Below are 27,073 nucleotides of genomic sequence, written 5' to 3'. Positions count from 1 at the left end.
TATGGTTTGCACCAGCCGGTGACCATGGTCAGGCTCCAGCACATTCAGCCCCCACCTCAGGGTGTTCTCCAGCCCAGGGCCTTTTGCTGGGAAAAGCTTTTCTCGGACTCCAGAGAGGTTCACCCTGGCCTTGCTAGAGCAAGGGGAGCTCCAGAAGAGGCCAGGAAGTTAGAGTTTTTGACCAACAGGCCTGAGGTAGGCAGGTATAATGCCTGTGCATGGGGGCAGGGCCTGGAGCCTGCCTGGGGCCGGAGGAGAGAGAGGCTGGATCCTGAATGGCGGAGAAGGACCAGGCACCAGGGGCTAGAGTCTTCCCCTGGCCAAGCAGCATGTCTGCAGTGTGCCAGGGAACCGGGAGCTGGGGAGAGTGAGGGGCTGTAGGAACGGGAATGGGAAGAGATGTCCCATGCAAGGTGATGGGAGAGGACGTGATGACAGTGCTGACCAGTGGGTGGGGTAGCCATTGGTTTGGTGTGTGGGCATTAGGTGTCTGCTCCAGGTTGAATGTACTTCCTGGAACATGCACACACAAGTGGGGGTAGTGGCTTCTCTGCTGAGCAGTCCAAGGCAAGCGGTGTGCTTCCTCCATGGCCTAGCCGAATGGGCCCAGCTGCTCACAGTGTGCTAGGCCTCTGCCAGCCAGGTGAGGCCTGGGGCAGGCGGGGTCGGGGGAAAAGCCTTTCTCGGTATAAGCTGCGGTGAGCTTAGTGACTCAAAGTCCTTTGCTGAGAACCTGCGCTGCAGCTCTGCCCACTTGCCAGGCAGGACCCATGTGCAAGCTTCTCCACCACTCAGAACCGGGCTTCCCTTCCCCTCTCTCCTGGCCAGGGCCTTTCAGAGGCAGAGGTGCAGGCAGAAGCCTGGGAGAAGGAGCACCAAGTCCGAATTCAGATGATGTGCTGTGTGGGCCGAGGCAGGTCACTGCTCCCACTCAGGGCCCCCGTGTCTCCCCTGGGAAATGGCATCATATGCAAGCTCGGTGCTAACCCTGCCCCTAAGCAAAACTACTGAGATCCCTGCCAGGTCATAGCTTCTCATTAGGAGGAAGAGTCTGAGCCTGGGCTACACTAGGCACTTACATTGGTACAGCTATGGGAGAAATCCACCCCGGGGAGCCTTAGCTCTCCGGCCCTAATGCCTGGTGTAGACAGCACTGGAATTCTCCTGCTGACCTAGCTACTGCCTCTTGGGGAGGTGGGTACCAACGCTGAGGGGAAAACTCCTCCTGCTCGCCTATGTAGTGTCTACAGGGAAGTGCTGCAGTGGTGCAGCTGTAATATTTTAAGTGTAGACATACCCTGAGGCCATGTCTACAGTACAGGCTTAAAGCAGTATAACTACATCTCTCAGGGGTGTAAAAAATCCACATCCCTGAGGAACACAGCTACGCTGCCCCATGTAGACAGCACTACACCAGCGGGAGAGCTTCTCTTGTCAACATAGCAACCACCTCTTGTGGGGGTGGATTAACTACACCGACAGGAGAGCTCTCCCATTGGCATGGGATCGTCTGCACGTAAGTGCTGCAGTGGTACAGCCGCAGCAGTGCTGATGCAGCTTTTTAAGTGTAGACTTGCACTCATATCGAAAGGCAGGAGGAGAACAGCCTTGATAGAGGGCTGCTTACAGACCCACCTGCTCAGTCAGGGCACCTTCAGCCATTTGCAGAAGGCAACTGGCAGATGGTTATTTCCCCTTGTGTCAGTGTCCTGAGTACTCAAGAAGCCTTGGCATGGTTTGGGGGGAGAATCATAGAATCGTAGGACTGGAAGGGACCTCGAGAGGGCATCTAGTCCAGTCCCTTGCACTCAAGACAGGACTAAGTATTATCTATTCTAGACCATCTCTGACAGGTGTTTGTCCAACCTGCTCTTAAAAACCTTCAATGATGGAGATTCCACAACCTCCCTGGGCAATTTATTCCAGTGTTTAACCACTCTGACAGTTAGAAAGTTTTTCCTAATGTCCAACCTAAACCGCCCTTGCTGCAATTCAAGCCCATTGCTTCTTGTCCTATCCTCAGACGTTAAGGAGAACAATTTTTCTCCCTCCTCCTTGTAACAACCTTTTATGTACTTGAAAACTGTTATCAGAGCTCTCCTGTTGGCATAGTTAATCCAGCTCTGAAAGAGGTGGCAGCAATGTCGACAGGAGAAGGCAGAACAGGCACTGTCTGGAGACCGGAATTGGGTGCTACTGGGCTTGGTGCCAGCTCTCCTTCTGCAGTCCCCATGAGAAGTGAGCCTGATCATTGCTATTTATATAGTTGAAAACCCCTCGTTGAACCACTCTGAGATGCAGGTACAGTGGAGTGACTGGGGTTGCTGAAGCCCTCCCTGCTGTGGGGTTGTGCCCCTTCTGAAATGTCCATTGTAAGCTCTCCCATGGGAGCTTTCTTTGCAAGTTCTCTGTGCAGCACCAAGCACCTTTCAGGGACTGGGCAAAGAAATCAACAGCATCTCATGGGCACTGTTGCCTGTCACTGTGGATAAAGTGGGGAATCGGAGATGTAGAAATAACATGGACCAATAAAAGTCCCCCTTTTCCTCCTAAAACGGCATCAAAAATCTTCTGTATGTCTCCAGAACAGGAAAGGCTCAATGGGTTTCAATGAGCACCGGGAACACACACACCTGATTTCGGAGTGTTGAAACATGAACACTCTGAGCTGCTAGCCTCAGAGAAACAAAATGTATAATGGACAACTTGATTTCTAGCTGGTCTAGTTACAACACACCAGCCTTGTGTAATAAGGGAGTGTGTGGGAGGCATCTGTGCACGGTTGCTGTGCAGGCGTATACTTAAAGGGAGAGGTGCTGAGGAGTTAGCATTTGGTTGCTAGAGGTGGCTTCAGTGCCCGGATATGCTGCAGCACGCTGGGCCTGCCTAGTGATGCAAGGTCCCCTGAGCACCGACATCCTGCTGCTGGATGATTTGCATATGTGAAAGGTATTAGAAAGCAAGAGTTTGTACTGAGTTATCTATCCCCTTTGCACTGACTGAGGAGGAAATTCACACCTGCCCAAGTAGCCAGGTTTGGGCAGGCAGGGCGTCACCCATGGGCAGGTTTCTATTAAATCCTGACCCTTGGGAACTGCCTTCATTTTGCAGTTGTGCAGAGAACTTTGATTTTGCCAAGGCTGCCCCTTGTGTAAAGGATGTTGAGCATCCAGAGAAGAGCAAAGGAGCCTGGCCATGATGGATGGCTGCTTTGCCAGCACTTAGTGATTAAGGCTACCCTAGGGAATGCCACCATTGCTGACAATGGGCTCTGGGGGTGGGTGCAGCTGGGCGGGGGATGCATGTGTAGTCAGAGCCAGACAGTGCCCAGCACTGGTTCAGCCATGCACGCACAGTTCAGCCAGGCTTCTGCATGGTGCTGGATATCGCCCGGTCCTGTCTGTGCTTACAGCTGACCTGTGCTCAGTACCACCCCAGCCACACCTGCTATTAACTCCTGCTGCATTTCCTAGAGTAGACAAAGCTGCTGTGTCTCATGCACAGGACATCAGACCCTTTTCTCTCTCCGCTGCTCACTCCTACGGGCCATGGTATTTGGCCTCTTAGCAAGAAACACTAATTAACCTCCATCTAGAGCTGATGGGTTCAAATCTCCCTCTGCCCAGCTGCCCCTCTGGTGTCTCTGGGAGCCCAGCAGTCATCTCCAGCTCAGTCCCTCCAGAGTCATCTCCTCTCCCTCCACTCACAAGCTGACAGAGGAAGAGGCACCTTTAACTCAGGGCACTTCTGGGCTGTGGGAGACCTAGGTTCAGTTCCCCATGCTGCCTGCTGTGGAGCAGGGACTCCCCTGTGAGTGGTCTAGCCCCCTGCCTAGAGTCATTTTGACTGACTATGTGGGCACACAGTAGAACAGGTGCTACTTGAGCACAACCTGAGCCCAGACTACCCATAGCTCACCGGGGTGCAGTGTAGGAGAACCAATTCAAATTCATCCAAAACAAGAGGCAGAGGGGGAGCCTTGAGCTTGGGTCTTTCGTCCCATCCCAGGTGAGAGTCCTGGGCTAAAGCTTATAATGGCACCACCTGCTTTGTGAAACAAGCCCTTCATTTCCTTTGCATTTCTTTTTCAAAGTGCCTGGAGTCGGAACAGAACATTTGGATATGAGTCAGCAGTGTGCCTGGATATGAGTGAGCAATGTGCCCTCCTTGCCAGGAAAGCCAATGACATATTGGGCTGTATTAGTAGGAGCGTTGCCAGCAGATCGAGGGAAGTGATTATTCCCCTCTATTTGGCACTGGTGAGGCCACATCTGGAGTATTGCATCCAGTTTTGGGCCCCCCACAGCAGAAGGGATGTGGACAAATTGGAGAGAGTCCAGTGGATGGCAACAAAAGTGATTAGGGGGGCTGGGGCACATGACTTACGAGGAGAGGCTGAGGGAACTGGGGTTATTTAGTCTGCAGAAGAGAAGAGTGAGGGGGGATTTGATAGCAGCCTTCAACTCCTTAAGGGGGGTTCCAAAGAGGATGGAGCTCGGCTGTTCTCAGTGGTGGCAACTGACAGAACAGGGAGCAATGGTCTCAAGTTGCAGTGGGGGAGGTCTAGGTTGGATATTAGGAAAAACTATTTCACTAGGAGGGTGGTGAAGCACTGGAATGGGTTACCTAGGGAGGTGGTGGAATCTCCTTCCTTAGAGGATGGGATGATTCAGTTGGTGTTGGTCCTGCTTTGAGCAGGGGATTGGACTAGATGACCTCCCGAGGTCTCTTCCAACCCTAATATTCTACGATTTCTTTGCTCCAAAGCACATTTTTGTCAACTTTTTTGATTCACCAAAATTTTTCAGAAGATTCAACTGATTTTTTTTCTTTCAATTTTTTGAAGCTGCCAGTGAACCAAAAAAGTCAGTGATCCACCACCCACCCCGCTCCAGTTATTTGCTCTGTGCCTGCTGCTTAACTGTGCAATTATTAACACCACCACCACGTGTGTGGTTTCTCCCTTGCTGTTCTCTCCTTGTTGCAGGTAAATGCTCCAGTGGCTATGAAGGGCTCCAGCCTGGAGCTGTGTAAAAAAGCATGTGCCCACCAGCGTGCCAAGGACCTGACAGAACAGGCCAGTGCCCTCCTAGCAAAAGATAAACAGATTGAAGCTTTGCAGCATGAGTGTCAGGAGCTACAGGCGAAGCTCACAGCTGGGAAGGTGAGTGTCTTTCTGGGGTTTTACTCATTGGCACGGACAGTTTTCATTTTTCAAATGTCTTCAGTATAATTCTTGGTGTGTAGCTTGTTAGAGAGGAACGTGGGAATTACAAGCCTGGCTCAGACCCACAGTCCAGCTAGCCCAGTCTCCTGTCTCTGACAGTGGCCAGCCCCAGATGTGTCAGAGGAAGGTGCAAGAACCCTGCAGTGGTAGATGTTTGATAACCTGCACCCCATAAAGTCTCTTATACTTAGAGACTAGCTTAAGCTTTGAAGCAGGAGGGTTTATTTCCCTTCCAAAATGTTTGTTAGTATTAACTAGTAGGATTTGGGATGTTGCATCCATATATATGTCCAGTCTCTCTTTGAATCTCACTAAATTGTTGGCTTCAACAACATCTGGTGGCAGTGAGTTACATGGTCTAATTACATGCCTAGAGAAAAAGTATTTCCTGTTGCTGGTTTTGAATTTCTCACCTTTAGATTTCATTGATATTCCCCCGTTCTTGTGTATGAGACGGGAGAACTTCTAGACCATTTACTATTTTATCACAACCCCTCTTGTTTGTCTCCTGTCTAAGGCAAACAGCCCTAGTCTGTTCAGTCCCCCTCAGATGAGTTTTCCAGGCCCTTGATCATTCTTGTTGCTCTTCTCTGAACCCCCTCTCATTTTGCAATTAAAGAAGAGCTTGTGGTAAATATTTTCCTTTCAAAAGTCAAGCTGTTTTGTTTGGACACAGAGCTCAGCTTGTGTTCTCTGACAGGGTGAGGAGAGCCCTAGAGTGGGTCTCCATCGTGCATACTCACAGCTGCAGAGTCTAAATTTGGTTTCCATGAATATTCTGCATAACTGTTTGATAGCACTTAAAATGTGTGGTTTTACCAAATGCTGCTGCCAGCGAATGTGTTTCAGTACTCTGGACGGCTTGCCCCAGAGTGAATTCCTTGCCCGAGCCAAATATTCATGGATCAGTTTTAGCAGAAGAACAAGTTAATTACTGCAAATACTTCTTCTTTACACGTGATAATATTCCAGCATTGTCAGATTTACTAGCAGTCTCTGAAGTTTGACAGTAACCCAGCTACTGCTCTGGCCCCTACTCACACCTCTGTCGGTAATGGATTTATCTTCACAACCCCCCTGTGAGGCAGGGCAGGGCTATTTTCCTCATTTGACAGAAAGAGAATTGACATACTAAGAGACTAGGAGCAAGATTCACAAAGGGACTTAGGCATCATGCTGCTCATCATCACAATGCCACACTTTTAGGTGTCTAGGAGATCACTGGAACACACTGCCCTCAACAGAGCCTGAGTCTGGCACCTGGGTTCCGTGTACCATGCATGGGGAGCAACAGGCGTGGGAGAATATGATCCACAAAAGCCAGCATTCTAGGATGGGGGGCTGCCTAATCTAGCTAGCGGGCGATGGTGACTAAGCCCTGCCCATCCCAGATACAGTAGATGTTTAAATCCAGGTTGCAGGGAGGCACCTATCTTTGCTAGTGATTCACAGGCAGAAACTACTCAGGCATCTAAGGTGTTTCTTGTGTGAATGAGTTAGGTAGGTGCCCAACTCCATACAGCCAGAGGAGTCACCATGCACCTGTTCAAATCCTTTCTCCCCATCTGACAGAGAGGGGAAGTGAACCTGGGTCTCCCACATCCCAGGCCAGTGCTCTGACCCCTGGACTGGGAGTTATAAGGTGGGCATTGCCATCTCCTCCCTCTTTGAATGGCATCGTATCCAAAAGGGTGCCTCTGAGTGTGCCTACTGCATACGAGCTAGGCAGAGGAACACCTGTCTTCCCATGTTCATGGATCATCTTGGGGTTTGGGGTGGTGGTGGAGAGAGACACCTAGAGGGAGGCAGCAGCACGTGTCCAAAGGCAGTAGGTGCCGAGGGAACTTTTACCCTGACAATGTAGGTGTCATGTGAATTTAGGTGCCTACAAGGTTTCAGTGGGAGTTTTGAGAGTCACAATGAAGCCTAAAATTGGGATCTAGAGGCCTAAACCCAGATGGAGACACGTAATTCTGGTGTTGAGGCACCTCAGTATCTTTGTGAATCTAGCCCTAGGTGTCTTGTCTGGGGCAGAGCAGGGAATTGACTCAAGTCCCAGGCTACTGCTCTAGTCTCTGGACTGAACTTCCTCTGGGAGGCTTCAGCTGTGCTGCCCACTGCTGAAAGCTAAGCACATGCTGCAGTGCTTTGTTGGAACAGGGCCGGCGAGCTGAGCACCTCTCAGGATTAAGCCCTGATAGGGCCAGGGTTCTATCATATAGTCATGATTTTTAAAAACTGTATCAAAGGACCATAATTAGGGTTGCAAAGTCAAGCACTCAAAAGTTAGAATTAAGGTTGAGCTGGCCAGAATGATACCCTGCCTTTCCTTCCTGAGTGCTTAGCCGTGAGTTAGAACCCAGCGAAGGGGATGAGTAATTCAAATTATTCCTTCCAGTGCATGTTACCTTGCACTTATCTACAAGGAATTTAGCCAGGCAGAAAAAGGCAGAACAAGACTGAACAGCTGGAAGTTGAAGCTAGATCAATTCAGACTGGAAATATGTTGCAAATGTTTAACAGTGAGGTGAGCAGGGACGGCTCTAGGTTTTTGCCGCCCCAAGCAACAAAAATTTTGGCTGCCCCCCCGTCCCAGCCCTGGGCTCCCCCCCGCACCCTCCTGTTGCCCCAGCCCTGGGCTCCCCGCTTCTCCCCCACCAGTGCCCCCCCACACCTCCTGCCGCCCCAGCCCTGGGCTCTCCCTCACCCCACCTGCACCCTCCTTCCGCTGCAGCCCTGGGTCACTGGTAACTTGCTCCCAGGGCGGGTCATTCAGCAGGAATTTTGGATGTGCACAAAACACTGACAGGATTGGTTCCCATATGGTTACAGAGCTACAGTAAAGTGGAACAATTTTCAGCTTGTGTGATTGGAGAATATCTGGATGCATATTACAAGACCTTGCATATTATAAGACTGTCCTCCATAAATGAGGAAAAGTTGAGGTGCCTTTATTATTCTTTTGTTCCACTCTTTCTTTCTATGGGGAATTTGCCAATGCAATATCACTGTCTTCCTTTTAAACAAACAAACAAACAAACAAACAAACAAACAAACAAACAAAAGGCAATGGCTGTTGAAAATAGCAATTCCAGACCTGATAACCACTGGGAAGCATTTCTTGCTCAATTTTATCCTACTTTTTCTACAGCAAGTTACAGTGGATCAGTATATTTGATTTGGGGGAAATGAAGTAACAGCTCCCCAAACTGAGCTTGACCACTCCTGAATTTTGAGGTGTTCAAATCTGGAAGGCAGGTGCTGGGTGTGCGGGGGAGAGGGGAGGGCTGTGGGCTCCGTGGGGGAGCACGGCAGCATGTATGCAGCAGCGTGTCTGGTGCTGCACGGAGCCAGACACTCGGGTCTGAGTGGCACGGTAAGGGGGCTGGGGGGCTGGAGAAGGGGTAGGAGGTTCCAGGGGGGCAGTCAAGGGACAGGGAGCAGGGGGGGTTGGATGGGGCAGAGGTTCGGGGGGGCAGTCAGCGGCAGGGAGGGGGAGTTAGATGGGTCAGGGATGCGGGGGAGCAGTCAGGGGACAGGCAGCGGTTGGATAGGCATGGGAGTCCCAGGGATGTGTCAGGGGACAGGTAGGGGGTGGGATCCTGGGGGGATGTTAGGGGCAGAGGTTCTGGGAGGGGGTGATCAGGGAGCGGGGGGGGGGGGAGTTGGATGGGCTGGGGTTTCTCGGGGGGGGCAGTCAGAGGGAGTGGATGGTGGCAGGGTGGGGCGTCCCTCCCCCTGGAGTGTCCTGTTTTTTGAATGTTCAAATCTGGTCTCCCTGCCATCCACAGCACTCACAGCACGCTGCCGCATGAGGTCCCCCTCCTTCCTTTCCAGTTGGTAGTGGCCAAGGGAATGCTGGGAAATGTAGTTCTTTCCCAGCTCCAGGGCTGGCTCTATAGGCAGGGAGCTCACCAAGGAACTACAGCTCCCAGAGCCCCCTGTTGGTTCTCAGCTCCCATGCTGGATCCCTGCCACCCCTGCAAATGGGCTGCCCCAAGCATGTGCTTGCTTTGCTGGTGCCTAGAGCCGCCCCTGGAGGTGAGTTAGCCATTGCAACAACTTACTAAGGAAAATGGTGGGTTTTCTGTCATTTGAGGTCTTTAGATCAAAATTAGCTCTCTTTCACAGCTCTGCTCTAGACCAGAAGTGATGGGCTTGATGCAGGAATCACTGGGTAACATTCTCTGGCCACATTAAACAGGAGGTCAGACTAGATGATGTAATAGTCCTTTCTGGCCTTAAAAAAATAATCTGAATGAATTTCCCTGGTGCCAGCCATAGGCAACTCCCTTAGCTCAGGACTCCCCACTTGGCAAATGTCAAGTTCATTCTGTAACCACAGAGACACTAGACTTTTCAAAGAACTGGCAGAAGAATTTTCATAATGGGGCGTGTCAGGCAACATAAACACAGAGCTCGCAGGATGAGAGGAGCTGCAGAAGAACCCAACAAAGCAAGGTGAATGGACAACACTTTGGCAGTTTAAAGTCTACGTAGATAAGTGCAAGGTAATGTACATTGGAAGGAATAATTTGGACTACTCACACACATTGCTAAACTCTAAAGGTGTGTCTGTGCTGGAACTGGAAAGTGTAATTTCCAGATTGAGGAGACAAACCCATGCTAGCTCTGATGGAACTAAAAGCAGAAGGGTAGCCACAGTGGCACAGGCTGTGGGAGTGGATAGCTGCCCCCTGTATGAGCCCATCTGAGACCAAACGTATGTACCCGGGATGGCTAAGCCCTGCTGCTGCATGTATTGCCGTGGCTATCCTTCAGTTTTTATCATGCTAGCTTGATCAATGCTAACACGGGAGAACTGGACTATAGACAAAAACATGAAATTCAACAAAGACAAATGTAAGGTGCTCATGGGTGTGGGTCTGCTGCTCAATGGAGAAGGTGAGCTGATAATGGAAGATGATAGGAAGGCAGTGCTGCTCAATGCCTACTTCGCTTCAGTTTTCTCAAAAAAATAACATGACTGGATGACTAGTGAAGTTACCATAGACAATAAAGGGGAAGGGACATATATCAGATGATTAAAGAACATGTCAGAGATCTTCTGATCAGTTTGAATGAATTAATCAGCAGGGCCAGATGCTATTGACCCAAGAGTATTGAAGGACTCTTGGAGCCACAGGCAATAATATTTGCAAACTCATGGATGACAGGAGAGGACTCAGAAGCCTGGAGAAGGGCGAATGTGGTGCCCATCTTTAAAAAGGGGGAAAAGGAGGAGCCAGAGAACTATAGAAGAACAAATAATGTCAAAGCAGCTTGATTTCCTTCTTTGACAGGGTAACTGGTTTGGTGGATAAGGCTTTGACGTAGTCCCATATGACATTCTGATAAATAAGCTGAAGAAATACGAGTTTAGCAGAACTACACCTCTACCCCGACATAATGCTGACCTCAGGACCCAAAAAATCTTACTGCGTTATAGGTGAAACCACGTTATATCGAACTTGCTTTGATCTGCCGGAGTGCACAGCCCCGCCCCCCGGAGCGCTGCTTTACCGTGTTATATCCGAATTTGTGTTATATCGGGGTAGAGGTGTACCAGTAAGTGGATATGTAATTGGTTAAGCAGCCTCAAACAAAGAGTCATTATGAATGGAATGATGTCTCAAGGGGGGTTCCACAGGGATCTGTTCTGGGTCCGGTGTTGTTTAACATCTTTATTAATAACCTAGATGTAGCAATAGAGAGCACACTGATCAAGTTTGCAGAGGACGAGGGACGGCTCCAGGCCCCAGCACGCCAAGCGCATGCTTGGGGCGGCAAGCCACGGGGGGCGCTCTGCCGGCGCCGCGAGGGCGGCAGGCAGGCTGCCTCCGGCGGCTTGCCTGCAGGAGGTCCCCCAAAGCCGCGGGAACAGCGGACCCTCCGCAGGCAAACTGCCGGAGGCAGCCTGCCTGCCGTGCTTGGGGCAGCAAAATCCCTAGAGCCGCCCCTGCAGATGACACTTTGGAGGAAAGAGCTAAAATTCAGAGGGATAGTGATAAATTGGAGAACTGGGCTATAGACAACAAAATGAAAATCAGCAAAGACAATGTAAGGTGCTACACTTAGGGAAGAAAAGCCAAACGCACAAATACAGAATGGGGGCTAACTTGCTTGGCAGCAGCACTGCTGAGAAGGAACTGGGACTTGTGGTGGATCATAGCCTCAACATGAGTCAGCAATGTGATGCTCCTGCAAAAAAAGCAAATGCAATTTTAGGGTGCATTAGCAGAAGCACAGCATGCAAGTCACGGGAGGTGATGGTACCACTTTACTCGGCTGGTTAGGCCTCAGTTGGAGTACTTTGTCCAATTTTGGTCACCAATGTATAGAAAAGATGTGGAGAAACTGGACAGGATGCAGAGGTAAGCGACAAAGATGATCAAAGGGAGGGAACACAAGGCATATGAGCAAAGGTTGAAGGAACTGGGTATGTTTAGTTTGGAAAAGAGGAGATCAAGGGCGGACATGATAGTACTCTTTAAATACTTGAAAAGCTGCCATATAAAAGATGGAAAAAAGCTGTTCTCTCTTGCCACAGAGGCAGGACAAGAGGCAATGGATTCAAACTACAGCAGAGCAGATTTAGATTAAATCTCAGAAAAAACTTGCTAGCTGTAAGAGCACTAGGATAATGGAACAGATTGCACCAGGGAGGTCGTCGAAGCTCCTTCACTGGAGGATTTCAAAAGGAGGCTGTCTTGCAGGGGCGGCTCTAGGCACCAGCAAAGCAAGCACATGCTTGGGGTAGCCCATTTGCAGGGGCGGCAGGGATCCAACATGGGAGCTGAGAACCAACAGGGGGCTCTGGGAGCTGTAGTTCCTTGGTTAGCTCCCTGCCTATAGAGCCAGCCCTGGAGCAGGGAAAGAACTACATTTCCCAGCATTCCCTTGGCCACTACCAATTGGAAAGGAAGGGGGAGGGAGTGAGGTAGCTGAAACCTCATGCTGCAGCTTTCTGTGAGCGTAGAGCTGCACTGTGGATGGCAGGGAGACATATTTTAACATTCAAAAAATAAGACACTTCATGGGGAGGGAGGGAAGCCCCACCCTGCCACCATCCACTCCTTCCGACTGCCCCCCACAGAAACCCCAACCCATCCAACTCCCCCCCCGCTCCCTGATCACCCCCTCCCAGGACCCCTGCCCCTAACTGCCCCCCAGGATCCCACCCCCTATGTAAGCACCCCTGGTCCTTGTCCCCTGATTGCCCCTTCCCGGGACCCCTGCCCCTAACTGCCCCTTGGGACCCCACCCCCTATCTAAGCCTCCCTTCTCCTTGTCCCCAACTGCCCCCTCCTGAGACCCCCCCAACTTCCTCCCCAGGACCCCCCTACCTGTCCCCTACACACCCCTGGGACTCCCATGCCTATCCAACCGCTGCCTGTCCCCTGACTGCTCCCCCGCACCCCTGACCCATCTAACCCCACTTCTCCCTGCCCCGACTGCCCCCCGAACCTCTGCCCCATCCAACCCCCCTGCTCCCTGTCCCTTGACTACCCCCCCGGAACCTCCTTCCCCTTCTCCAACCCCCCAGCCCCCTTACCGTGCCACTCAGACCTGCGTGTCTGGCTCCGTGCAGCGCCAGACACGCTGCTGCATACATGCTGCCATGCTCCCCCGCGGAGCCACAGCGCCCCCCCCCAGCACCTGCCTTCCAGATTTGAAGACCTCAAAATTCAGGAGTGCTCAAGCTCAGTTTGGGCAGTTGTTACTTCATTTCCCCCAAATCAAATATACTGATCCACTGTAACTTGCTGTAGAAAAAGTAGGATAAAATTGAGCAAGAAATGCTTCCCAGTGGTTATTAGGACTGGAATTGCTATTTTCAACAGCCATTGCCTTTTGTTTGTTTGTTTAAAAGGAAGACAGTGAAATTGTTTAAAAGGAAGACAGTGATATTGCAAAGGCTAGCCAAAAGCTGAAAATTGTCCCACTTTACTGCAGCTCTGTAACCATATGGGAACCAATCCTGTCTGTGTTTTGTGCACATCCAAAATTCCTGCTGAATGACCCGCCCTGGGAGCGAGTTACCAGTGACCCAGGGCTGCAGCGGAAGGAGGGTGCAGGTGGGGTGAGGGAGAGCCCAGGGCTGGGGCGACAGGAGGTGTGTGTGGGGGGGGCAATGGTTGCGGGGAAAGGGGGAGCCCAGAGCTGGGGCAGCAAGGGGTGCTGGTGGGGGAGGAGAGCCCAGGGCTGGGGCAGCAGGGGAGTGCGGGGGGCAGCCAACATTTTTTTTGCTTGGGGCGGCAAAAAACCTAGAGCCAGCCCTGTTGTCTTGGATGGTTTAGACACAACAAATCCTGCATCTTGGCAGGGGGTTAGACTAGACGAACCTTATTGTCCCTTCTAACCCTCTGGTTCTTCGGGTATGTCTGTCTGAGCTGGAAATTACACCTTTAGGTATTAGGTAGAAGCAAGAAAGGGACAGAGATTCTAAGAATATTACGCTGTTGTTACATAGTAACAGCAGGCACCCTATGGGCAAGTTATTCCATACTTCCCAGTTTATGGGTTTCTTGCCCCATCCTCTGGATCATCTAGTAGCAGCTGCTTTCTAATAGGCTATTGGGTTAGCCGGACCACTGATCTGACCCAATAGGACACTTCCATGTTTTAATAAATTAATATTTTGTTATTAATTCTTCTATCTCATAGACTCATAGACTTTAAAGGCCAGAAAGGACCATTATGAGCATCTAGTTTGACCTAGGGTGACCAGGTGTACGGTTTTTGACCTGAACACCCAGTCAAAAAGGGACCCTGGTGGCTCCGTTCAGCACCGCTGACCGGGCCCTTGGCTGTCCGGTTGGCAGCACCGTGCAGCAGAGCTGGCAGGCTTCCTGCTAGCCTCCGCACTGCATGGATCCCAGAAGTGGCCAGCATGTCCCTCCTCCAGCTGCCTGGAGCCTGCACACCTGACCTCCTTCTGTGCCCCAACCCCCTGCCCCAGCCCTGATCCTCCTCCCACCCTCCGAACCCCCTGACCCCATCCTGGAGTTCCCTCCTACACCCCAAACCCCTCAACCCCAACCCCACCCCAGTGTCTGCACCCCTATCTGGAGCCCTCACCCCCCCATGCCCCAAACCACTCCCCTGCCTGGAGCCCCCTCCTGCACTCTGAACCCCTCATCCCCAGCCCCCTACTACATCCCAAACCCCTCATCCTCAGCCCCATCCTACAGTCTGCACCCCCAGCCAGAGCCCTCACACTCTCCCGCACCCCAACCCCCTGCCCCAGCCCAGAGTCCCCTCCCGCACTCTGAACCCCTCAGCCCCCCCCAGAGCCCCCCCAGCACTCCAACTTCCTGCCCCAGCCCTGTGAAAATGAGCGAGTGAGGATGCGGAGCGCGAGCAACAGAGAGAGGAGGGATGGAATGACTGGGGGTGGGGCCTCTGAGAAGGGGCAGGCAGGAGGCAGGGCAAAGATGTTCGGTTTTGTGCAAGTAGAAAGGTGGCAACTCTAGTTTGACCTGCACATTGCAGGCCCACCCACTCTGGCACTAGACCCAGAACCTCTGGCTGAGTTACTGAAGTCCTCAAGTCTTGCTTTAAACACTTCAAGTGACAGGCAATCCATCCTTTAATTTAGTTTAAACCAGCAAGCAACCCATGCCTCATGCTGCAGAGGCAGATATTAAAAAATATGCTGTGTATAAGTGATTTGGGGGCTAATTTCACCACATTAGAAGAAATGCAAGGCGACATTTGTACGTCTCCAGTCTTCCTCTGTAACATCGCAATCTGCCAAAGCTGCAAAGAGTAGTTGTCATGAACTCAGTGGTTGTATGAGTTTCATCAGCTGCATTACATAGCTTACTGCACACCAGATTCCAGCCAGGTGAATGATATCTGGAACAGAATTAGTTCTGTTCATTTCATGGACTTGCAAAGTATTATGAGAGAAAACTCCTTTCCCACAGCAGCAGATTCAGATTTAGTACTGATGAACGCCACAGCCATGTTGTAACAAGCACTCCATAGCTGGGGTGAGAGAGACCTCATCTGGCAGAGAGTAATAGTGCAGACCTTCTGCTGGTGAAAATTGTCATCCTTCCAAAAGCTTTGGCAATTTATATTGGTTGTGTCTGCTCCGATGAGTCCACAGTGAAGAACTAAAGATGAAAACTTTCCCCTCTGTTCTTATCTTCCCCTGTCCCTGCCAGGAAAGCAATCAATTACAATCCAAAAAACCATCTCATTTGTTTGCATTAAGCCAAGTCTGTTAACTACAGTTTAAGCACATCTATAACACCCATACTAGGGGTTTGCACTAGTGTAACTCGATAGATTTTAAATGGATTTGGTTACCCCAGTGCATGTTTTCTACTGCAGAGAACCTTGGGTTCCAAATCTGTGAAATGGGGCTAATAAGAGTTAACTGCTGATGGCTGGAGACATTGGGAGTCTGCTGTGATGCAGACATCACTCTCAGTGCCCCCATTTTGCAGAGTGGCAAGGTTGGGCTCTGAGCGGTGAAGTGATTTCCCTGAGATATCCTGGTTTAGGTCAGCAGCTCCCCACCATTCTTCATCTGCAATTAAAAACAAGTTGCAGTTTCTTGACATGAGCCAAACCCAACATTCTTTGTGATAACACAGGCTTGTGGGATTGAGGTCCCAGCAAGATGGCATGGCTAGATTTGTGTGAGGAATGATCATTGGAAAAAGGTAAATATAGCACCTATTTTTGAAAAGGGGAATAAGGACAACCCAGGGAATTATAAACCAGTCAGCTTTGGTACCTGGAAAGACAATGGAGCAAATAATCAAAGAATCAATTTGTAAGCACCTACAAGAAAATAAGGTGATAAGTAACAGTCAATGGATTTGTCAAGAACACATCATGTCAAAGCAACCTAATATCCTTCTTTGACAGGGTAACAAGTCTTGTGGATGGGGGAAGTGGTAGTTGTGATATCTCAACTTTAGTAAGACTTTTGATACTGTCTCACATGACCTTCTCATAAACAAACTAGAGAAATACAGCCTAAATGAACCTACAATAAGGTGGTGGCACAACTGGCTGGAAAACCGTACTCAGAGGATTAAAGGTTCACAATCGAGTGGAAGGGCATATCCAGTGGGGTTTTTCAGGGATCTGTCCTGGGTCTGGTTCTGTTCAATATCTTCATTAATGATTTAGATAATGGCATATAAAGTTTGTGGACGAAACCAAACTGGGAGGGGTTGCAAGTGCTTTGGAGGATAGGATTAGAATTTAAAATGATCTTGACAAACTGGAGAAATGATCTGAAATAAATAGGATTAAATTCAATAAGGACAAATGTGAAGTACTACATTTAGGAAGGGATAATCAATTGCACAAATACAAAATGGGAAATGACTGCCTATGGAAGAAGTACTATAGAAAAAGATCTTGGGGTTATAGTGGACTAAATATCAGTCAACAATGTAATATTGTTGCAAAAACAAAAAAAATCATTCTGGGCTGTATTATCAGGATTGTTGTAAGCAAGACACAAGAAATAATTCTTCCACTCTCTGTACTCAGCACTGATAAGGCCTCAGCTGGATTATTGTGTCCAGTTCTGGGCACCACACTTTGGGAAAGATGTGGACAAATTGGAAAAAGTCCAGAGGAGAGTAACAAAAGTGACTACAGATCTAAAATACATGACCTACAAGGAAAGATTGAAAAAATTGCATTTGTTTAGTCTGGAGAAGAGAAGCCGGAGGGGGGAAACACAATAACAGTCTTCAAGTACCTAAAATATTGTTATAAAGAGGAAGGTGATACATTGTTCTTCTTAACCACCAAGGACAGGACAAGAAGAAATGGGCTTAAATTGAAGCAATGGAGGTTTAGGTTGGACATTAGGAAAAACTTCCTAACTGTCAGAGTGGTTAAGCACTAGAATAAATTACCTAGGGAGGTTGTGGAATCTCCGTCTCTGGAGGTTTTAAAGAACAGGTTGGACAAACACCAGGCAGGGATAGTCTAGATAATGCTTAGTCCTGCCTCAGTTCAAGACACTGGGATAGCTGACCTATCAAGGTCCCTTCCAGTGCTACATTTCTATGATTCTATGTGAGCTGGGTGGATGGACCTCTGGGCAGGGCTTGGTGGGCAGTGTTGTGGGTGGAGGTGGAGCTGCTCCTTCAGCTCCTTGCTTCTTCACCTGCATTGCGTGCAGCACTGGGGAATTGTTGATGTTCTGGAAATAGCTAAGCACTGAGAGCATTGGGGTGCCATGCGGTCCATGAAGCTTGTGTCATGGCATCTCCCAATAGTGCTGTCCTGGAGCTGCATGTGGTGTAGGTAGAGAGCAGCAAGACAGCTGCAGCGGGGATGGGGTGTAATGGCAGTAGCAACAGCCTAGCTGGGCCAGGCAGAAGGACTGAGCGTCTCCTTCCTGATCCCCCACTGCCGCTGGCCTTAGCAACTGTCCACTAGAGAGTTTGGGTGGGGGGGAGAGAGATTTTGCATAAAGCTGCAGCTGACCCATCGCTCATCCTGCCAGCTAAAAATCACTGCCCTAGTGGACTCGACATGGGTCCAGAAGTCAGGAGGACGTGGCTTCTAATCCCGACTTCAAGCCAGTCTCTGTAGTGTCATGCCCCACATTCCCCCTCTCTTGCATGGTGTAGCAAAGTCCCGCTCCACTGCACTGCCTTGTGGCAAGATGCAGTGAAGCTACACCTCTGCCTCTAGATCCCCCACTGTCTTCTGGTCTACTCCAGCCATGGGAGTGACCAGATCCTCTGGCTGTTCCCCTCTCTATAGGGTATGTCTAGACTGCTTCTGGGAGCAGGCCTCAGAGGTCAGGTCCACCTGTGTTAGCGGGGCTCCCACTAGTGCACTACAAATAGTTGTGTAGACATTGTGGCTTGGGCTGGAGCTCGGGCTCTGAAGCGTGGGGTAGAGGGTGGGCACCTTGACTAGTATAGTCTATCCTCACCCCTTGTCCCAGGCTCCTGAGCCTCCAACAACTCCACTGTGCAGGGGCTGGCACATTCTTCCCCTGGGTGCAGCTCCTCAGGGTTCCTACCTCCAGTCAGGCTTCCAGCTCAGCTGGGAGTAGCCCGTCTGCTCTTCTCAGCCTTCTCGCAGACTGCTTTCCTGAGACACACCATTTCCCTCCCTCAGGGCATGGCTACACTTACAGATGTGCAGCGCTGGGAGTTAAAGCTGTCTTCCTACAGCTGTGTAGGGAAAGCACTGGTGTGTGGCCACACTCACAGCTACCAGCGCTGCAGTGTGGCAGCATTTGCAGCGCTGTTGGGAGTGGTGCATTATGGGCAGCTATCCCAGTGTTCAAGTGGCAGCAACGTGCTTTTCAAAAGAGGGGGGTGGGGTGGAGTGTGACAGGGAGCGGGGGAGAGAGAGAGAGTGGATTTTTGGAGCCGTCACTGTGTGTCAGCTCCCTGCCTTGCAAAATCTCAACATTTCCTCGATCCCTCATTCACTCTTAACTGCAAATAGCCTGCAGACCAGATAAGCAGCTGCTCCAAAGGACTCCCTTTCTCCCCTTGCCCCCCCCCCCGTTTCTCTCCTCAAGCAAACAGCATTCATCCCCCTGCCTGCCTCATTCACAGCAAGGTAGTGGGTTATCTCAATTGATTGTTCACAGTCAGTTACAGATTGATCACAGCAAACAGGAGCTGTGTTTGTTTTTCAGATAAGCAGCTCCCGGAGCCCCGAGTTCACAACAAAACAAAGAGAGGCATCATAACAAAACAAAGAGAGTAATTTAGTTAAAAGCATTCTGGGATATCTCCTAATACCCTGGAGGCCAATAACAGCGCTGGTGTGTGGTCACACCTGACGAGCAGCGCTGCATCACCAGCGCTGCACTCGTTATACCCCAAGCAGACCAGGTGTACAGCCAGCGCTGCAGCCAGGGAGTTGCAGCGCTGGATGTGCCTTGCAGGTGTGGACAGTTACTAAGTTGCAGCGCTGTAAAGCCTCCACCAGTGCTGCAACTCTCCAGTGTAGCCAAGCCCTAAGTCTCATCCCATCACCCTCTTTCTGTTTTTTCTTAAGCCATCTCCTCATCTGACCAGACCCTTCCCCGGTTAGAAGCATGCCCAGGCTCCCGTAACCCTTCGGGTGCCTGACAGGATTTACATTCCATCACACGTGGGGACAATTATATTTACCTGCTCTGTAATTCAATCATGTTTATAAGGTGCAGAGTGTTACCAGGGCCCTTCAGGGGCAGATGTGGGCACAGAGCCAAGATTTCCTGGCTTCCAGCTTTTTGCTTAATCCAGTGGGTTATGGGCTTTTTGGAGGAATGGGCATTGCCTCCTTCAGCAACTCTCCCAAAATCCACAAGTGCAGCTTTTTACAGATCTGGCCTTTTGTGGTCTTTTTGCCTGTCAAAACAATTCTGGGTCTCCTGAAATTTCATGTAAAACCCAAACTTTGATGGATGCAATATTAGGTGAATCACACTGGTGAAAAATCTCACATGAATTTTTGTGAGAGAAAGTCTCCCTAGTTTCCCCTGGTTTAGCTGTGATAGCTGCAGGTTTTGCATCTGGAGTGTAGGGATAGGATGACCAGCCAGTGCCACGGCTGTGGCCCAAACATACTTTCTGAGTTCCAGGTTTGACCAGCTTCTAACATTTTCTAAATATGAACAAACAAACCAGCCCTCTTGGGACAAAATTTTAAAAAGTTTCCTTCCAGATCCTTTCCTACCCCAGCAGGAGAGATATACAGAGGGAGTCATTGGGTCAGAGAGAAAGTGAGAGAGAGAATGACTCTGTTGGCTGGTAGTTAGGGCAAACTTCCCCCCTCTCCAGCAGGTGGGAGACCAGTGCCCAGCCCTCCTGCTCCAATGACTCTAATTATTTATCCACAATGGAACAGCTTCAGCAGGAAAAATGTAGAGAGCCCCACATCAGATTATCCCAAAGCTCAGTGGTTAAAGCATGATGCTGAGAGGTAGAAGACCCCTTGCTTGAGTCCTGTACCCCTCTCAGGCAGAGGGGGGACTTGTACCTTAGCCTCCCCCATCTCAGAGGAGTGCCGGGCTAATAGTTATAAGGTGCATGGTTGCACCTACTCCTCTGGCTGTTTTGTGTAGGCTTGGGCACATGCCTAAGTAATTCTAACAAGAAGTACGTTAGGCCCCTGAGCCACCTGACTCCAGGAGAGGATTCCTGGCTACGATTCAGTAGCAGAGATAGGCACTTCTATGCAGCCTGGACTCAGGCATCTATCTCCGCAAAGGAGTAGGACTTAGTCATAATTTCCCATTGGCTAGTTTAGGCAGCTTCCTGCCCAGGTGCTGGCTTTTGTGGGTCATATCCTTATGCACCTGTCTCTCCCCATGCATTGCATAGGGAGCCTGGGCACCTGACACAGGCTCTGTGAATCAGTGTGTTCTTGTGATTTTCTAGGTGCCCCAAAACTAGGCATGACAGTGAGCAGCATGACATCTAAGTCCCTTTGTGAATCTAGGTCACAGTCATTTTCTTCCTCCTTCCATCATGTTGGTCCTAGTGGTTTGCAAACAGAGCAGGTGTGTTTGTGCCAGTCTGTTGTCTATTGAACAACACTTTGGTAATTCATGGAAAAACCCAGCAACCTCTGTTTCCCATCCCTTCAACCACAGGGGCTACAGCATGTTGTGTTTGCATTTCCTTAGGAGGGCCCTCATTGCCTGAACCTCCTAGACTTTGACCACCTGTTGCGGGAATCTCAGAAGGAAGTGTTACGGTTACAGAGACAGATTGCACTGAAGAATTTCAAGGAGTCTCTCCAGTCCTCTAAAACTGGTTCAAAAAGCTCTTCATCAATTGCTGCCAATTGCTTGGGACCATCTGTGCCAACTCTAGATACCAGCATAAATTATTCATCTCTATCAAAGGGGGTGCAATTAGGAGAGCCAACACTAGCAATGGAAGCACATAGGAAGGTGAGATATCTGGGTCAATGATCTGAAGTTTTTGCTAATTAATCAGTCAATTAATGAATGTTCTTACAGGACTTTGACCATTGTGTAATTGCTAAAATTATTATAGTTATTATCCTCTCTGCTAGAAATAGATATTACAGGTTTTTAAAATGACCTTTTAGATATTGAAAGACATCTATGAGTGTATGATAAGGTGTCAGATGTCATATAATGAAGAGAGAGGATGGTAAGTCTGTTTGCTATAGAAAGCCCAATAAGCATATCCCAGATGAATTCTATGGCAGTGGGTCTCAACCAGGGGTACGTGTATCCCAGGGGTGTGCAGAGGTCTTCCAGGGGCTCATCAACTCATCTAGATATTTGCCTAGTTTTACAACAGGCTACAGAAAAAGCACTAGCAAAGTCAGTGCAAGCTAAAATTTCATACAATGACTTGTTGATGTTGCTCTATATACCATACAGTGAAATGTAAGTAAAATATTTATATTGCAATTGATTTATTTTATAAGTATATGGTAAAATGAGAAAGTAAGTCATTTTTCAGTAATACCATGCTGTGCCACTTTTGTATTTTTATGTCTGATTTTGTAAGTAAGTAGTTTTTAAGTGAGGTGAAACTTGGGGGTACACAAGACAAATTAGACTCCTGAAGAGGTACAGTAGTCTGGAAAGCTGAGAGCCACTGTTCTATGGCATCCTTAAACCTTGCAAGGTGCCAGTGGTGTAGGCAGAGATAGGCCTAGGCCAGTTCTTTTTGTGCTTTGATTTTGCAAAACTTCCATTCAAAGGTAGCATTTTATGTAACATTTTTCCATTTGTGAAGTTGGGCAAAACATATGTCTCACATTTGAAAGCCTCTGAAAACTGTATTGAAGCAGGGTGAAATAGGGCAGCTGTGTGTGCATGCACACACGCGAAAACCTGGTATACACTAAACAGGTTAGTTTGACAAGACCTATTTTCCATCAAACCATGTTGATTGGCATTAATTATATTACTTTCCTTTAATTATTTATTGAGTCCTGTATCAGCTGTTCCATTATGCTGATCAGGATTAATGTGTGACTGACAGGCCTATAATTACCTAGGTTATCCTGTTTAAATATTGGCACAATATTAGCTTTCTTCCACTCCTTTGGAACTTGCACAGTGTTCCAAGACTTATTGAAAAGCCACCTTAACCATCCAGTAAGCTCCTTGGCCAGTATTATAAAACTTTTGGATGCAAGTTATCTGGACCTGCTGATTTAAAAATGGCCAACTTTAATTGCTGCTGTTTTACATCCTTATTAGTCACTGCTGGAATGGAAAGTATTTCGTCATCATATGATGTGAATACATCACCTGGCTTTTTCCCTAATCCAGAACAGAACTATTTGCGGAATACTTCTGACTTTTCTGAATTATTATTGAAAACTCTACCATTTCCATCTAGTAATGGACCAATACCACATTTAGGATTCTTTTTGTTCCAAATATAATTTAAAAACGCCTTCTTATCGTCCTTAACGCTGCTAGCATAGAGTTCACCTTGTGTCCTTTTGCTTCCCTTATCAGTTCTTTATAGTTCCAGGCTTCAGATTTATATTCATTACTAGCAACTTCCTCTTTCTTTCATTTGTTATATATTGTGTTTTATTTTATTTTTTATAGTGGCCTTTACTTCCCCCTCAACCAGGTTGGTTTTTTTAGCTAGTGCAGCCTTCTTCCTTGATTGTGGGATTGTGGCTTTTGAGGCATCTAGTAAAATGTTCTTAAACAATTTCCAATTATCATTCACATTTTCTGTTTAAATTCTTTTCCCCAACGGATTTGGTCAAAATTGTTTTCAGCTTTGTGAAACTGGCCCTTTAAAGGATCAAGTATATATATATATAACTAGACCGGACTTTATTCTGTTTGCACATAACAAATGTAATCAAGTTATGATCGCTTGCACCTAAGCCTCCACTAATTTTTAGTTCTGCAATCAATTCCTTTTTCTCTCTCAAGATGAGGTCTAATATTGAATTCGCTCTTGTTGGATGCAGCATTTTTTGAGTAAATTGTCATCTATAATTTTTTAGTCATTAGTCAATTTTAGTCAGCATGAGACCTCCAGCACGTGTCACTGAGACTGAAGTCCCCCATGATAACACCATTTTCTCCCCCCCTACACATTATAGATAGGTGCTTAAGGAGATTTTTGTCCTATTTTCTAGTATGATTTGGTGGTCTGTAGCAGACATCAACTACTGTTCCATCTTGTTCTTTATTTGTAAGGACTTTGATCCATAAGCATTCAAGATCATTTGTTTACAAGTTGTCGGTGACTGGGAAACAGGAAATGCCATTTTTGACATGGAGTGTCTCTCCCCTGCCTCTTTTGGCCACTCTGCAGAAGAGAACTGAATGTTTGATATTAGTAAAATATTGACTAACTTTTGCAGAGCAAACATTAAGACTGAGACTCTAAACATATTTTTGCCTCCCCATCGACTCACAGTCCCCCCAAATTTCAAGCATCACACAAATGTATGCGCACACACGTGCTCTCTTAATGTCTCGGAGACAGGTTGCTTCTCAAATAAAGGCTTTTTGCCAGTTGCTGTCATGTGCTGGGACCATCTGTGCCAGTGATGGATAGCTGCTGAAATGACTATCAAATGGGGTGTAACATCCTGACAATTTAGCTCAACAAATAAAAGCCAGTGAAATGGCCCAGCTCCTCCAGCTGTGTCTGTTCTCCCAAGCTGCCTTCCTGCCTCACCAGTGCCCCTGGGCAACTCCTTAGCCTAGAGAATGTTTTATCCCTAGTCTTGCCACTCTGTTTCCCCATTCCCTTAGTGATGGCAGCCAGGACCCAGAAGGCAGGCTAAGGGAATTGCCTTTACCAAGTGTCCCAGAAGAAGTACTGTTTTCTCCCCAAATGCTTATCACAATGAGGTCATCTTCTCTTCAAGATGCACTACAGTGACTTCAACTCACCCTATCTCTCTATTTGTGCTATGTCTGCACTGCAGATGATCATAGAATCTCAGTGTTGGAAGGGACCTCAGGAGGTCATCTAGTCTGACCCCCTGCTCAAAGCAGGACCAATCCCCTGACAGATTTTTGCCCCAGTGTCCTAAATGGCCCCCTCAAAGATTGAACTCACAATCCTGGGTTTAAATAGGCCAATGCTCAAACCACTGAGCTATCCCTCCCCTGCTACACTACTGTAGTGCAGACACTTACTACAGTGATGGAAGGGACTGTCATAAATCCCTTCTCCGAGAGGCAGTCAGTGGAACAATTCTTCTGTTGACCTAACTGCCTCTTTAGTGGAGGTTGGGTCGACCAAACTACATCACACAGGGCATGACATTTTTCACAGCTCTGAGCAGTGTAGCTAGATCAAGCTGAGTTTTAGGTGTTGAGCAGACCTTCTGTAATTTGGACAACAATTTATGTAGAAGAAAGAGAAAGAATCAGACTGAAGCAAAGGAAGTGGTTGAGATGGAGCCTTAGTTTGATACTCAGCGAGAGTGAAGCTGGGGGCTGTCCCTTGGCTTGGTACCATGAAGTTACTGCCTTAGATTTCTCCTGCTCTGTGCTAAGCACACCCACCTCAGCATGACACACCCGTCTTTATCCATCGTAGCCCACATGTGTCTTTCAGGTACCTTTGATAAGCCTGGCTGATTATCTCATAGGAAGTGCTCCCTGGGGCTGTCCCCAGATTCATTCACTATGTGGCTAACCAGTCTGTCTGTTTCACATTTGCATCTTACCACTCTCCATAAGATTCTCTACCTTGCTCCCTTCATGCCCACATTTGGAATGAGGGGCTAGGACATGGTGGGATGAGGGAGTGTTGCATCCAAATTTGCCTGGAAAATGTAGTTTGCAGCTCTGCTAAGGGGGCAGCTTCTCTTCCTGGACATGTTCCTGTGGTACCCCTGCGGGGATCTCATTTCCTCTCCAGCCCTGCATGTCCTCTCTGCTGCTTCCATTTTCCCTGGTGCATTTCCTAGGTCAAACACCTCTTCCACCTCCCCTCTTCCCAGCACTGCCACCTTCCCCCAAACACATTTTAAAAAGTCGCGGAAATACCCACACAAAGAAACTGGGTAACTTGGAATTAAAGTTGCTGAACTGGGTTTCCTATCACCACAGCCACTAAAATCAGAGGACATTGCTAGCTACCCCCAGGGCCGGCTCCAGGCACCAGCGGAGGAAGCACATGCCTGGGGCGGCACATGCTAAAGGGCGGCATTCCGTCCATTCTTGGGGCGGCACAGTCCAGGTGCCTTTTTTTTGCTTTGGCAGTCCGAGCGGCTTTTTTTTCCCCTTGGGGCGGCAAAAATGGTAGAGCCGGCCCTGGCTACCCCACCCCTCTACCCCTCCTGCCATGGCTCACCACTGTGGTCAGATGTTGGCTGTGTGTGTGTTTATTCAGTGTGCTGTCCCAGCTCTGCGCAGGTAGCGGAAATAGCAAACCTCAATTAAACTGCCCAATAAATCCCCAGACTCGGTTTTCAGTGAAGGTGCCCGGCCAGGTTTACTGTCGGCAAAGCACGGTGATAGCATCTGGCAGACTCTGCGAGGATACTAAGACATAGACGTCCGTGACAATGGACACAGCTCACTGAATGGCAGGACTTTCCATTCCCCCCTTGGCTGGACAAAGATCCTCCCTCTGAGATACATCTTTATACCCCAATACAAACACGTTAGCACTGCCCCTCTGACATAGTTACTGCCCCCTGACGTCACTAGTTATTATCCGTCTCCTTGTACACGTTGGTTTGATTAAAACATTTCTATTACGTACTGTCATCCTGACCTGATCTTTAGGAGGGGTCAGTGTGTTCCTGTTAACCTTGGGGAATGGTTTTGTACCATCCTTGATATGGGGAGTTCTGGTACCACTGTGTTTGCGTGAGCGCTCTGTGACTAGCACTTCTTAGGAATGTGTGTTTCTGTAGTATCAGCCCCGTTCTTGCCAGCGTCTGTGAGCAGGCCCTGCCTCATACCAGGCCTCTGATACAAGGGCTTATGTCTCAGGCTCTCTTCCTATTACATTCCCCTGCTTTTTTTTGTTTTTTTTATGGGGAGGATGTTTACAGAAAAGCATAATGCATGGACTGAAGATCGCCCAATGGGCTAAACACTGTTATGTGGCCACCTTACTGTTCCATCCGCACATTCATGCCCCATCTGTCCCTTAGTTTGCACATTCCCTTCTACGACTGATGGACGGATTTTATTTTCTAATCTGTGAAGTCCCTTATGGTGGGCCTGGGAGTGTTAGGCCTGGGACTTTGAGGAAAGTAGTTTTATGACTGAGCCTTGGAGGCACTACCAGGGAATGAATACATATGAACAATATGGATAGGATGTGTACATTTGTAGTGTATATGGGTAGATATGTATACATGGGCAGCAGGCGGAGCCCTCCTTTGGGGAGGCTAACCCCTGGCCCTGCCCCTTCCACCCACACCCTCCCCACGGCCCCTGCCCCCCGTATGACCAGAGCCACAACACAACACCCCCACCCGGAACACACACACACCCCGGCCACAGGAGCCCTGAGCGCTTTCTGCCTTGGCTGGAGATGCCCCAGGCTGGCCGCAGCATGGAGTGTGCCCCCCACTCGGCTGGAGGAGCCCTGGGCTGACTGCAGCCCCGAGTGCCCCTCCCCTTTGGCTGGCAGAAGCCTCCGCTCCCTGGACCCAGCCCACCTAGGGGAAAAGCTTCTGTTACTTAGAAGATGCTTTTGATATGCCCCATGCAGGTTCCGGGGCAGCTGAGGCAGCATTATGTGACTCCGCTGCCGCCCTGGAACCTGCATGGGGCATAATAAAACAAAAACTTGACCACCAAACCCCGCAACCGGGGGTCCGGTCGCGACCATGGCAGCGCCGGGGGAGGCAGCCTCCCCTGGCCTATTATACCTGCCGCCCATGTATGTGTGTATAGGA

General features: G+C 48.9%; 1 protein-coding gene across 13 annotated transcripts in view; it reads left to right on the top strand.

The window, feature by feature from the left end:
- The window catches only part of TSPOAP1 (TSPO associated protein 1), a 167,168-nt gene that overhangs the window by 28,110 nt on the left and 111,985 nt on the right, over positions 1 to 27,073 (top strand). For all 13 annotated transcript variants that reach the window (XM_044993489.1, XM_044993485.1, XM_044993486.1 and 10 more), the window contains exons 4-5: positions 4,988 to 5,164; positions 20,859 to 21,128. In XM_044993489.1, coding sequence (XP_044849424.1) covers positions 4,988 to 5,164; positions 20,859 to 21,128 — 447 coding nt within the window. The remainder of the gene's footprint in view (positions 1 to 4,987; positions 5,165 to 20,858; positions 21,129 to 27,073) is intronic.

The sequence above is a fragment of the Mauremys mutica genome, chromosome 19 (genome assembly GCF_020497125.1).
Source record: "Mauremys mutica isolate MM-2020 ecotype Southern chromosome 19, ASM2049712v1, whole genome shotgun sequence".
Lineage (NCBI taxonomy): Eukaryota > Metazoa > Chordata > Testudines > Geoemydidae > Mauremys > Mauremys mutica.
This window is presented reverse-complemented; position numbering and strand designations above follow the sequence as displayed.